Source organism: Sesamum indicum, linkage group LG6 (genome assembly GCF_000512975.1).
Source record: "Sesamum indicum cultivar Zhongzhi No. 13 linkage group LG6, S_indicum_v1.0, whole genome shotgun sequence".
Classification (NCBI taxonomy): domain Eukaryota; kingdom Viridiplantae; phylum Streptophyta; class Magnoliopsida; order Lamiales; family Pedaliaceae; genus Sesamum; species Sesamum indicum.
In genome coordinates, this window is record NC_026150.1 from 21,512,640 (window position 1) to 21,527,626 (window position 14,987).

Genomic DNA, 14,987 nt, shown 5'->3' on the forward strand with positions numbered 1-14,987 from the left:
CGTAGGTTGCACCACACCACCGCTGTGTTTTATCAACAAACTAACCCTTCAATTTCGTGCTATATTACAACTCTACCACTAGATTTAATAGTAACGTGTACACGGGTCTGGCGTGTGCGGGTCCCATATCTGCATGTATGCCACGTACGAAGAACAGGATAAACAATTTCTGACTCATTTCCAATTAAAATAATAATTGCTTTTCTCTTGAATGCAGACTTCCTTTGTATCAAGTATTACTATATTCAAAAAATTAAGTAAATAAAATTTATTATTATAATCGATATACACCTATTTTTATATAAATTAACTCCATAAATATTTTATTATGAGATTTCGATCTTATCATTTAAATGTCGTATTTCTTAACTTTATTTATAATTAGTTCAAAACATCGTTGACTATGTATAAATTATAAATTCATAAAACCTCAACACGGGCTCTAGACACTAACCAGCAAATCAAGTAATTTGATGCATTTTAAATTAAATTAATTATATAATTTGAATGGATGGTATTTGAATTTGTGGAAAGAATTTGAAACTTTTTTTAAATATTTTATTTGAAAATAATTTAAAATTCATTCATATTTATCAAAATATTATTTAAATTAGAAATGAATGATTTGAAATATTTTAAATTTAGAATATCCAATCACACGTAAAGGATTTTCTTCCCATCCAAGTGCAGCCTAAAATTCTGTAATCGCTATACATATATGTTTTAAAGTTTCACGTCATTTTTTAGCACGATTCATTCTTTATTATTTATCTTTGTCCTGCAAAGAATAATCCACAAGATTTGATCCGAGTAGGGGATTAAGGTCGTTCGGAATATACTTCAGATCATAAATGTTTTGGAACATGAAAAAAGAAGAGCATATCATTAGACTCGATAAGTAGTCCCCAAACTCCCAGCGAAAATCTTTCAATGATTAAGTTAGTTCAAATGATATAGAACGGAATATGAAGAATGCTTTGTTGTGAGTGATAATGACGTGACGTGATCTAAAATAATTATAGATCCTTTATAGTACCAATATTTGTATTTGTGCCCATATGATGTAATCTTGAATTTTTAAATACAAAATGTTCAATAATCATAATTTTGAGAGCAACGAATCAATTGAAGTGCGATCTAACACAGGTTAAAAATACGTAAACCCTTAACCTGCAAGAGTATTTCTCCTTTATAGAGAATATTTTGATTTTTCATTATTATAACCAATATATCCTCGTCCTGACCAACTAAAAAAAGGAGTTGAATTTTGACTGATTAAATCAAGAATAAATTAGTTTACATCTTTCCACGTCACAACTCACGAACAAAACAGATGGCCAAAATAAGTCATATTTGATTTCTTCTTGTCTATACTAATTTATATATATATATAAAGTGATTCTTTTACATTCATAAATAATGATTATGATACCGTTACACTAATTTTTGTGAAGTTGAAAATATCTCTCAACTAATAAGATAAATAATGTACGATCTTGTTTTATTAATAAAACTTACATTTATTTAAAAAAGGATAAATAACTTATTTAACTTTTTAAATTTTACATAAATTATTTTTTACTTAATTTAATATATAAATTTATTTATTATAATATTTTAAAATATAAAAATTATTTATTATATCCACGTAAGAACAATGTGCCACAAACCTAATTAAAATTGAATAAAAAGGCAAAAATATAATAATACGGCCATGAAGAAATGGGGTAAGAATGAGTGAATTAATAATGACAATCGTATCACATCATATTATAATAATAATATAAAAGAATACTGCAGCAATTCGATTGTGGCAAGCAATTCCATTTTTTAATGGATTATCATTATTGTTTAGGACCTTTGCCTGTCCCTCTAATTACATTTACACCAACTCCTCTGTTCCTTTTTTATTCTACTCTCATTATACTACTTATTATTGCTTTTAAGTCACTCATAATTATTTTTCTCCTAACTGTTTATTAATTTAAATATTGACGTGTCAACGTATTTTTTGTAAGTATCCCTTACAAATTTACAGAAATCTAAGTTCGAAGGCCTTGTGTCGAACTCATTCGAATCAACAACTTTTTACTTGTGAATTATTTAAATTCGAAATAGTTAATTATTTCGACAGGATGAATTCCATCAAGAAAATAATTACGTCATAATTATTGGTAAATGGTGTCATTAATCTTTTCTTTTCGCTGGCAAAGAATGCTAATTTTTGTTGAACTCCCTTTTTAGTGTTGGATCGACAGTAGAGGTTTCTTCTGTTGGACTTGGAGAATCCGATCCGCCTTTCTTTTGGATAGATGGGCTTTTTTGGAGGTCAGTTTATCTCATAGTGACCCAACCCATCAAATTATCTGGTCACAAGGTGATCAAGGCCTATATTCAGTACCCAAAATAAAACTACAAAATAGAATACCACTCATCACTCGTACAAATCCGGTGCGTTTTAGAAAGTGATCTGGGTGAGTTTATAAACTCTTTAAAATATATTATAAAATATTTAAAAAATTATAAAATACTATAATTGATATAGTTAATTTTGTATATGAAATTGATATAATATTGAATATGAAGTTAAATCGAGTTCGAATTGGTTCGACTCAAATTTAAAAACTTGAGTTGAGTTTTGCAAACCAACTCTACTCATCTGCCAACTCTAGTTGAGTTGGGGTAATTTGACTACAAAAAACAATAGCATGCACCTCGTCACACGCAAGCCCAATTCCAAAGAAGTTAGGTGAGTGAGGGGCTTGGTGCATTAGGCACAACAATGGCAATCAGAGCTATGAATTTTTTGAATTGAGCTAGACACATTATTAAATTATTATCGAATTTAAAAATTTACATTTAAAATTGATTTGGTTAGAATTATAATCAAATTCAAAATTAATTTTAATCAGACTAAACAAGCTTTGGTTGAGTTATTTGGTACTAATTGAATCGAGCTCGATCCAAATTTAAAGGTTTATCAAACAAAGAATTTTTAGTCAAATTTAGTTTGTTATGTTTAAAATTGCTAAGCTCGCATCGACCCCTTGACTTAAATTTTTTTTTTCAGAGGTTTTCCTTTCTTTTTCCAAAATTTTTTATGAAATCGAATTTAAATAAATTTTTATGAATCAATATTAATAAAGTATTGAATAATTTAATTTATTTTTTATTACTTGCAATAACTAATACGTGTACTCATAGTAGGAATGGACACAACCATTGTTTTATTACTCTCTACAAGATAAACAGATGGAGAAAAATCATAAAATATAAGGTGTCTAATTCTTCACATAGTATTTATAAGCTTCACATAAATTTTAACTTCCTTTTATTAATTCAAGGTTTTCACCCCGGTACATCTTAAATCCTAATATGTATGATCGTTCGTGATTCTTGAATCATTTTAATGTCATAGTTTACATAAAATATAACAGTTGAGAGAAATTTGTAAATAATCGCGCTTCATACCGCAGGTATAACTCTGCCATCTGAATACTTTTACGACCTTCCTAATTACTTTGCTTATAACTTAGAGACTTAAATATCGACAAGCTATAATCAAGACTTTCCGAATACGATTACAATGACCATAAGCTTTGTAGGCTTACAGCTGAGAAAACAAAACCGTATTCCATTGGCTAAGAATAGCAATATGTTGTCTTTGTTCCAAATTTTTGGTACAACAAAACTGATATGCTTCTTTCAACTTTGAAGAAGAGTAGGGAATAAATAATTTTATCCAATCCAGAACTCAATTCTCCTCACATATATATTCTTTTGATATTTGAAAAAGCTGGCCGGACACTTGGTTGGCTTAAAATTCAGCGGCAGGCATATATATGATCAAGGATCAACCTCTTTTTTTTTTCTCTGTACAATCCACTGAAAATGTAAAATGACACAAAATAAAAGGAATGAAGATTCTGGGATTTCTTTCTTGTATGAGTCCAAAAGATAAGGCATCTTTCTTGTACAGAAATTAAAAAAAAATGAAAAGAACTCTTGCGATCGGATGTTTTGTGCTGCAATTTGATTCTCGAGAATGGCTATTTTCTTGGAAGAAAAGGGATAATTACATTACCCTCTCATTACATTTATTGTGATTATACATAAATTTTATGTAGTTTGAAAAATTATACATAATATTCATGAATTTTCTTTCTGTTCAATGAATATATACATATATTAGCAAAACTAACGGAATTTTCCTTCCCCACATGTATTAGTATGCGGATATGTGTAAGGGAAGTTACATTTAATTTTTTATTAATATTAACATATTTCATGAATTTTGACTAATAGATGGATTTATTTGTAAGATAGAAATAAATTTCAAAAATATTAATTGTAATTTTTCTAGCTATAAAAAATTTATGTATAATTATATAAAATTTTGGATGAGGTGATGTAATTATCCCAAAAAGAAATTTGTCAAGTTGATGCTAAACTATTTCTATCGCCCGGTCTGTGGTCTCTTATCCATTGTGCTTGAGAAAATAGAAAGCCCTTCAAATATGGAGTGGATGAAAAACTATGACAGTTAGCAATGATACAATTCAAAATTTTAAATAATTTTACAGTTGAAGCATCATGTTTCGACTGTAAGGTACCCCTAGAACAAATGTTTGCTGCAAATTTTAATGACTTCTAAGATTGGACTAATAGAATGTACAAGAAGAAAGTCCCTTTTCTTAAAAAAGAAAGAAAGCTGACATGAGAGGAGGATAGCAAGTCATCCCCTCCCACTATCAAGATTCCATTTCCCTCCATCTTTTTGAATTTTACCGGAGGCGTGTGCTTCTCTCAAGCCTATTCGACGTCGACTTCCACTATTTCTCCACCTATAAATACTAGCTTCACCAGAGGGCTTGAACACACAGCAGCAAACAACATTTCTCCAGTTTCTAGTTTCCTGCATCTACTTTAGCAGCAACCACTCAATCATGTCGGACATGTGCGGTAACTGCGACTGCTCTGACAAGAGCCAGTGCGTGTAAGTCCCCGTCTCGCTGCTCATAGGATACTATGTAAAATTCTGGTTCTTGAATGTAATAGGTTCTTGCTTATTGTAAACTGCAGGAAGAAGGGGTACGCCACTGAGTTCATTGTTACTGAAGAGAGGTATGTAACCTTTACTGCTTAACGGCTCTAGCGCCAAGAATATGGCATTTGTTCTTGTGTGGTTGAATGAGAGTTAACTTTTGTTGATTTGCAGCTACACGGAGACGGTGGTGATGGATGCTTCAGTGGTGGCTGAGCATGATGGCCAGTGCAAGTGTGGCACCAGCTGCGCCTGCACCGACTGCACCTGTGGTCACTGAAACTCTTATACTAGTTATGGAAAGGGCACATACCTATGATTAGTTACAATAATCATGGTCTCTGAATAAGGTTGTAATGTGTCCTTTGGCGTCTGTTGTCCTGGTCAGTTTGTGATCCCTCTGCGGTTCACAACTATGTAATGGTTTGTGGTCTGTCTTAGTTTATGTTATTAATGAATTAATTTCTGTGTCTTAAATACTTCTGCTTCTGTTCTCTTCTTTAGTTTAATCGTTTTTGTCGAAATATTCTTTAAACTTCCTTAAAAAGAAACAAGACTATCAAGAAACTAAAACGTGTTTCGCGTCAACATGTTTCATTACAGTAGCAACACAACGTATCAAGGAAACAAGTGCAATTAAATATTCGAATTCGACAGACAATGGGTTGAGGATTTAATACCTTGGTGCATGCTGCATCAATTCAAGCTGATGGCAATTAAGTTCTGGGGAAAAAAAGAATTCTTTATTTTAGCACGTGAATAACAGGGATTTTCACTGGATTTGCTCAATGAGAAAGAAATGATGGCACAACCTGCAGAACTATAGACTGTCTGCAAAGAATGATATATTGGAAACAAGAACTACCTTGTTTATTTCTAATCTGTAATAAGACTAGCTTCCGCAGAAGAAACATCCCTGAAAACTTAGGTTATATCCAAAATTACATTGTTCCCAACCATCAAAAACGACTAGAAAAGTAACAAACTGATTTCAAACATTGAAGCCTTCTGCACGAAGAAATTTCCGGTGAGCTTCGATCCATTTCTCACAAGCGGATTCGCCGTGCTCCACAATGCACTCATCCCTCAACTTCTTGGTGTCAGGGCAAGCACAACAGATCTTCTTCTTGGGCTTTGAATCAGGGGCAGATGTCACAGCAGTGGACCCTTGTTGATCTTTCTGTGATTGCAGAGAGACGATGGAAGAAGAATTCTGTATTGATAATCCACCCATCGTCACCAGTCCCAGAAGAATACCGTATTCAGAGAAGCTACCAATACACATGAACAGGTAAAGAATGTTAATGTTAAGAAGTTTGCACTATTTGTTCAGTGAGAGAAGCAAGCAACCATAAAATAGACTCAATTTGCAGAAACTGCAAGAAAGACTACCACTCAGAGAGAATTTGCAATCCAGATACTCAATCTTACGAAATATCGGCATCTACATACAGAAAGACATAAGTTTTCCCAATCCTGACAAAAAGAAACGGTCATTTCCACATCTATACATCAACCATGAAGTTCAGACGATACTGTCGGATCATGACAACTAAAAGACATCAAGAGGCAGGATTTCATCAGGAAGGCCATTGAGCAATCATGTGAAGAGGATTTTCTCGTGCCATTAACATGTAAACCTGTAAAATGATATACATATCAACTGCTCACTTAGACAATAACAACAGACGATAACGAGGCATCAAGGCTAAAACTGCGAGGAGTGGAGATTCCGAAATTCAACCATAAAGATTTATTTATTTTTTAATATATTCAATGACGAAAGAAGCATAAAAGTTTAGCAATTTCGATGTCTATTTATTGAAACAATATCATATCTTGCATGTTTAGTTTAGCTTGTGAAGAAAGCCCGACATTGAAATTCATCACGATTGGAAAACAAAACCCAAATCAAAGCGGAAAGATTTAACTCTAAACACACTATCCCAAACCACAAACCCTACGAGAAATAGAATATGCAAGTAAAGAAACCTACCTTCTTTCCTTCGGAAAACCTAAAGGGACAGCAGAGGTGATGTCGTCGATTCAGAAATGGAGGCTGTAAGAACTGGGGTTTTAGAATCGTTGTCTGCCGCAACTTCAACATGTGTTGCTCGACCTAAAACCGTTGCTTATCAATCCCGCTTCTAGTTTGCATTTACTTCTTTAGGTCCCACGAAATCGAAGTTCCCATTTCTATAATTTGAATTGGGTAATTGATTGAATCCTTTGTTAGTATTACGATTTAGGACAATTCTGACTGCGATACGCACAAGATTCATTTTCCATTTACCATGCTGTCAAGGTGAACTATGGATCGGACCGACTCATGATCGGCCCAATGATCATCATTGAGGTACAAATCATTATTTGATTTGATTAATAAGTCTTACATTCTTGTCTTGAAAACTTTTAGCAAAGGAGGTCTTGGAGTTTAAAAAAACAACTTAATAAGTTACTCTACAATTGATGTGGAAGTCTTGTGTTTCTAACCTGGAACTACATTCTTTTAGAACAAAAATATGTTGGAGATTATAAGTCATTCATAATTTCCATTTGTGATCCGTACGTGAGAACATCATTAAAAATGCACAATTCGCTGAGTCAGAAACTGAATTGGCCCAATAAAATGGGCTGATCAAGCCAGGCCCAAGTCCGATTGGGACCGGCCCACACCTACCAATCTGGGATACTGGGTTGGTATATTAATCCTTTATACCTAAAATATCTTCCAACAGAGCAAGGTTGCACTTTGCAGGAAAATCATGTACAGTATAGTCTAGATACAGCTGAAAAACTTCTACTCGCAAGAGTATTGGTTAGTATTTTTGACCTGTACACTAATCATAACATATGATTAATTCAGATATAAACCAACTCGATACATATCACATCGAAAAGCAAATACGTTGCCGCTATATGCCGATGGAATATCAAAGTATGTCCCTCTAATTCTTTCTTCCCCTGTCCCGGCTCATTGGCACACAGCATAAGATCAAAATTCAGAAGTGAGGGTTAATTACCTTTACCACTGTGATCATTCTTTAATCTACACTGAAGCATCAATGACCAATCAAATTTGCAGCTTCTAGGACTCCATAGTAGTCCTCATGTCAATATACAGCTTAAGACAAGTAATCAGCAAATTGGGGATGATAAAATGTACAAGAAACAACCTACTACAAGAAGGGTCTGTTCTACTTCAGTATTTCCACAAACAAAAATCAAATTGAGGATTTCACGTACCCTGATTGAACCAATCAAGGGGCAGACCAAGACAATGAACATAAGGGAAAACATAACGACAAAAACATGTTTGTAGTTTCTGGAAGACATGCAATTGAAGTCAGTAACCATAGACCGCGATGAAGACCATCACAGTTCTGGTGTTTGGCAAGATTATGGATTGACATCCTCTTGCCGATAACTAGACAACAGCAACATGGGATAATACAGAAATAATTAGAACGATAAAAGAAGCTTTACCAGACAGAGTAGAACAAGCTGGCACATGTGAAGCAAGAGAGGGGATGCATAGTATAACATGAATCAATCTCAAATTTTGCACTTAGAAATTAGATGCATACCAATTCTAAGTAGTCTTATTTTATTTTACAGACAAATATTCAGAAGTTAATTTCTTTGCTTGCACCATGTCAAGCATTTTAAGGATGCATTCAACATGGTGCATGTCCCAAAGCATACATGAAAAACGAAAAGGATATAAACAAGGAAATGGAAATTGCACATATTATTGCTCTTTCAAGAAAACTAAACCATACGAATGTAACAAGGACAAATTTATATCCCAACGCTGGACAATGGAGGAAAAAGTTTTCATGATCTCACCAAAGTTACAACTGTATACTAAAGTCTGGATCTAACAAACGAACTTCCGAACTTTTGGTTGCTGAAACAGATCCATTTCCCTGAAAATCCCTACTTCAACCACTGTGCCGGAAGAGATTTTTGAGTACAAAAGAAAAAGAAGAAGACACATTCATTCGAATGTTCCCCACCTTCCGTAGGATAAGATTCATGAGTATAGCATCAAATTCAGTAGGAAAAACTTGAAATCAATATTCTTGCGGATTTCTATTTCCGTAGGCATTCCATCTCCATATGGTTCCGTTAATAAACATTATACATCTTTCCAACCAGCACTAATCATACTTCTCCCTCCACGAATACACGAGAAAGAGAACCCACGAAATTCCCAAAGCAATGTCCCCAACAACCAGTCTCAGCCAATCGTGGCCAAGAACTTCAACCTTCCTCTCAAAGTAAATCCTCCAAATCGCCATTGCAACATGGAGAAGCACACAGCCTTTGGCAAAAAAGCTATGAAACTCCCTGTCCCTCACAAAAGCCACCATGAACAAGAGAAACCCAACGGCACACAGAAGCAAGCCCGAAAAAGAATCCGATGTCCGGATTAACAGCTGATCATGGGGAGTTGAGCCCAAAAGCTTACTAGCATGGTCTTTACCATGGCTAAAAGCAAAGACCTCATCGCTATAGAACATCATCAGGGCTCCACAAGTGAAGGCCACTAACGAATGGACCAGACAAATAAGAAAGAACCCCGAGGACACCATTGATCATTCCAAAACGATACTACAGATGCTGTTTCCTTGTCTTCTACCAAACAATATTCAATTTTTAGGATAGAAACGCACAACCCGCATCAACCGTTTGCTTAAATTCCATAATGAAAACTTTGAACATCATAAACTCCGACTCGCTTTGCAAGCCTCAATCCTATTTATCAATGCACATTTCAACGAGAGCAGATGAACCCACTTGCAAACCATGAATTCACTCAACATAATTGAACCAAACCAAGAACAACCTTCCTATATAAAGAAATTGGATGTAGAATGATGATTAAGTACCTCGCCAAGAGCCTACTCCCGGATCCCAGGCTTAGGCTTCTGCGAAAATATGATGATTGCAATAAATGGAGTGAGAGATCCAAGAAATTTATCTTGGGTCCAGAACCTGAGGTGTATGGGTCCGAAAATAGGTGGAGAAGTGATGAAATGTCAAAAGGGAATTAACCGGAGAGGTATGAAGAGAAAGTTAAACACTACGACGAAAGGAGAAAGTGTTGGGTGTGGATATTGCCGTTAATGCTTTGGTTTGGTGGATGGCTCTTCTTACAGCTAATTAATTAGTAATAAAACATATTTAAAACTACTTATTAACAAATACACTGAGGTTATGTTTGGATGATACCTTAAATTTAACAATAAATAATTTTAATATTAAAGCATATTAAAAAATGTTAATCATCATATTCTTTAAGCTTAACAATTTGAGTTCCAATAATCTTTTACCGATTAATTTCAATCGAATATCAAATAATTTGATATTATTTTTTACCTTTATCTAAAACCAATCAAAAACTACTATTATAATAGAATAATACCCACACGTCGATAGTATTTGAATTGTTATGAAGTTTCAATTTCACCAACTACATTACTCAATATTAGTGATTCTGATGGAATTTTAATTTTATAATATTTTATTTTCAAAGATGTTAGATTCAATTTTGAAAATCAAAATTAAAAGGACTTTAGGTTAAAAATATCAAATTATTTTGAAAATGAAAATTAAAAGGACTTTAGGTTAAAAATATCAAATTATTTCAATATAAATAAATAATAACACAAGATAAGATATTAAAGAATCAATGGGACCAAATACATGGTGAGGATTCAAGTGTTGAAAACTTCAAAAAGAAATGGGCCCATCTCTTTTCATTATTCCCATCAAATTATATTATAGTATAGTATTTTTGTTTAGAGTTAATTATATTTTGCCTTTCAAATTATGATTGTTTTTATATTTTAGCATTAAATTTTTTTTTATCAACTTATTGTCTTAATTTTATAAAATTTTACACTTTATCATTTATTGCAAAAATATCATATACTGTGCATATGTGATATCTAAAAACTATATAATACGGTGTTTTTTTATAGATACACAACATGTGATACTTTTCAGCAGAAAAATTAACAAAAAAATAATTATATATGACAAAATACAAATTTCGTAAAGTTAAAATAATAAGTTATCAAAAAAATTAATAGTAAAATATAAAAACAAGCGTAATTCAAGTGACAAAATGTAATTTATCCTTTTCTTTACAGATTCCAAATACTTTCCAAATAAGGTTGTTGAAAATATAACGTTTTACGTATATTTCTTCTAAATTAAGTTAAAACGAGCTGAATGCTTCAATGAAAAAAGACTTTAATGACTTTTTTGTCATAATTATTTTTTATGTATTATAAAAATATTTTATCCCAACAACGATTAAAATATATTCACATGCTGAAATAATTAGGTAATTTCATAAATAAGCTGATAATACACTAGTTTTTGTATGAAACACTACCACATCATCTTTTACCGTATAAACAATACTTCAAACTATCCTAATTTTTATATCTTAAATACCTCGAAAATCATAAATTTTTACAAACACCCCATTATATAGCAAGTAGATTGGATCTCAGACTAGTCAATTTTGCACCGTAAAATATAAAAAATATATATAATTTACAAAATAGTGTGATTGAGATGTAAGAAAAATACGATATTAATGAAGTAATGAAAATACATGTCTAGAAACGAAGTGGTATTAATTGAATGCTAAATTTTGAAGAAAATTACTCATCAATGTCCTTTTAATTATAAAAATTATAGATTATCAACCATATATACATTAAATAAATTAGGAATAATTGTTTGAAAAAATAGATAAATAATTGGAGTTTAGGTGTAAAATCAAATTGAGAAACCTGGCAAGGGTGTCATAATTGGTCGTTGGGGTCATTAAAGATAGAGTCACATTTTTAGACCCATATGAAAATGGGGCATCCAGTCATGGGTGACAATGATGGTTGACTACTGTTTTGGATATGGTTGTTGCCGACACTATTTAATTATTTAAATGTTATTAAAAGTTTCAATTCATTGATATTGAGATTTTGGGTTTATGCTTAATTAATTCAAGAATATCTATTTTTTCAGTTGAAATGTTGTTTTACATCATTAAATTTGTATTATTGGAGTTTCTGCATTATTATATTATACACGAAATAAGTTTTTGATAATGTTTGTTAATATTACGGATTTTTTTTTTTTTGGTGTTCGTCTGTTCTCTCTTGAAATATGAAAATAACTGATAAAATTGACGGGCCGTTTGGTTTTGTTTTCAGTTTTATTTTTATTTTTTTATTATTTTTAGTGACGTAAAATTATAAGCCACATTATCAAGACTAGGGATATAAGTTGAACTAGACTAGCTCATGAGCCAAGGAAGTTGGGTAGTTTTTAGCAAAGTACAAATTGTTCGTTCGACTTCTAAATTTTTCAATTCTTAAATTACGTGTCCTCTAATTAAATTTTCATGTTCCAACCAACAACTACTCTCTATCGCAACATTGCAAATACTGGCTCACCGTTATAAATGCACTCACGATATTGCTCCCCCTCAAGCTCAAACTTAAAAAATGTGTTGATGTGTTCGAGCTTGAGCTCAACTCTATAGGAAACAAACTCAGAAGTTTAAGCTTGAGTTTGAGCTCAAGTTTTTTTATACGCGGTGCTTTGAGGTCGAGCTTATTTTTATTAACTTCTCGAATTCAAATTTAAAATACAATTCTCAAACTCAAACTTGAGGTTGAACCAAAAGATTAAATTTAAGTCGCCTCATTTACACCCCGAATTAAGAGTGTGAATAGGGTGGAATGGAGATTGAATGTACTAAGTATAGAAAGTAGATAATATTGTAACATATTAACATTTTGACCATGTCAATATTCAAATCATATGAAAGAGTAGGAGAATATGAGAACCAATGTTTCATCTGCTTAATGTGTAGTGGGCTACACCTCAAATAATTCGGCCCATTCCACCAACCCGAAAGAACCTTTTTTTTTTTTTTTTTTTTTTTTCCCGATCGCCAAATTCATCTGTATATTTGATTTTTATTTATTTTTCTTTACAAAAATGCACACTCATCTTCCCCAAAATAAAGATGGCAACCACTCCTCTCCTACTTTCTAGTTTGTACTACTGATCAAACTCTGTGTCTTCCACCTCACACTTGCTCTGAAACAGTTTCCCCGACGACCAATTACTCGTCGGCACAGCAATGATAGATTCCCGCGTCATTCGGCTAATCGACACTACCACCACTTTCTCCGCCGCCAGAGCCCTGTTTCCCGCCAGACACGTTTTCCCCGTCTCCACATCCTTCAGATTCTCCATCACCCCAACCAAGAACCGCCTGCCCGGCCGCGGTGGCCTTCGTTTTCGTCCCCTCCGCCGCGTCTCAGTATCTCGGCCTCACCACCCCCGCCAATGATGGGAATCCCCACCACCACATTTCATGCCTCGAATTCGACGTTTTGGAGAACCTGGATTTGGGTGATGTTAGCGATAATCGCTTTGGCGTGGACGTGAACTCTATGAAATCTCTGGTTGACAATGAAGCTGCGTACTAGGCGGTCTGATAAACGATCCTTTGTGAATTTGAAGCTGGCCCAGCTGGGCAATGGAGAGAAGTACCGGGCTGCGACTGAGTATGTAAGAAACTAAACTGACTGTAACAGTGGCGCCGTTTCAATACGAGGAAGCCCCAGCGGCCGTTGGTTAGCGTTGATCTTGATCTTTCCTTGATGATATGTATGTGGGGTTTTCTGCGGCGACCGGGAGTTTTTGTAGGCGAAAGTTTAATTCGAACCGAGTTTAGTAATATTATTTACTATTAAAATTAATTATACATCAAATATAATATATTTATTATTCGAATGTAATAAAAATTAAAAAAACAATTAATTTCATAGCAAATATATTCCCATTAATTTAATAAAATCAAATTTGATTCCTTTATTGTGGCATGAAATCCGCAGCTGCAATTTTACGCCGCCGTTTGGACCCAAGATCTAAAGGGTTAACCTTCAAATGGAAACCAAAAAAAAAAGGGTTAAAATGAAAACCAATATTTTAAAAATATATTGAAATAGTATGAAACTAATTGCAACTATTCCCCCCAAAATTAGTGTAATTACAAATCATACTTCTAATTTTTGTTGGTTAGGAACATATCATGTGATTTTACTTAAATTAAGAGTTCTTAAAATGATCTAATTTCCGAGATTGAAATATATAACAATGATGTAGGGGTTTACATCAATATGCAAGTACTCTATAAGTGATTTATGGTTTTGGGAACGTATCTTGATTAATGGTAGTGACCAAATTCAAATAAAATATATGTATATATTAAAAACAAAAAACACTCATCACTTGTTCCGTGAATGTTTCACAAATGAAAATATGACCTTCAATGGCAAAAATAAATGAAATTTCATACTTTACAGATGAATCAATGGCAAGTATTTATAATATTCGTCCGATAGTAACTTCTCTTGATTGAGATGATCAACCATCCTCTCGCCAACATTATGATTAGGGTTTTGCCAGTGGTGTAAATCCTAATTTTGGGATGATGATATCGAAGTAATGGCTAGTCCTACCCGTCACTAACTAATAAAATTTGTCGATTAATGTCAACGTAAAAGATTTCTACCCCACCAATAACTTGACTTAGTCGTCCCTTTCCTGTGCGCTTTGCATCAGCAAATTGGGTTGCTGTTCGATCTAAAGCTTCACTTAATATATTATATTATCATGTTATTGTAAAGACGACTATTTTGTAATTTAAATTTGACATCTTGCGAATTCTGAGATTGTCATTGGAAATTGAAGATCCTTACGGGCCACATCCGGGAAGTAAATTAATGCTTTTACAGAATCAAAGCCCTGAATAGGAAATGTTCCTATTTCGAATTTACCCCTTATTCTTGTGAAAAGGGTTTGTGAGGTTGAGGATGTGAATGAGCCACGTCGACGTGTACAA

At 33.3% G+C, this 14,987-nt stretch overlaps 2 protein-coding genes across 3 annotated transcripts; both read right to left on the minus strand.

Moving 5' to 3' along the window:
- On the minus strand, positions 5,829 to 7,311 carry LOC105165386 (cytochrome c oxidase copper chaperone 1). Of its 2 annotated transcripts, XM_011084377.2 has the most exons (3): positions 7,041 to 7,311; positions 6,437 to 6,684; positions 5,829 to 6,315 (listed from the first exon to the last, which is right to left on the minus strand). In XM_011084377.2, the coding sequence occupies exon 3, from the start codon at positions 6,276 to 6,278 to the stop codon at positions 6,036 to 6,038; it is 243 nt and encodes an 80-aa protein (XP_011082679.1). In that variant the 5' UTR covers positions 6,279 to 6,315; positions 6,437 to 6,684; positions 7,041 to 7,311; the 3' UTR covers positions 5,829 to 6,035. The 2 variants fall into 2 exon arrangements, with proteins under 2 accessions (XP_011082679.1, XP_011082676.1); XM_011084374.2 differs by lacking the exon at positions 6,437 to 6,684 and having other exon boundaries at positions 7,041 to 7,304.
- On the minus strand, positions 8,769 to 10,181 carry LOC105165387. The gene has a single exon (XM_011084378.2). It carries the CDS (start codon positions 9,640 to 9,642, stop codon positions 9,208 to 9,210), a length of 435 nt encoding a protein of 144 aa, XP_011082680.1. The 5' UTR covers positions 9,643 to 10,181; the 3' UTR covers positions 8,769 to 9,207.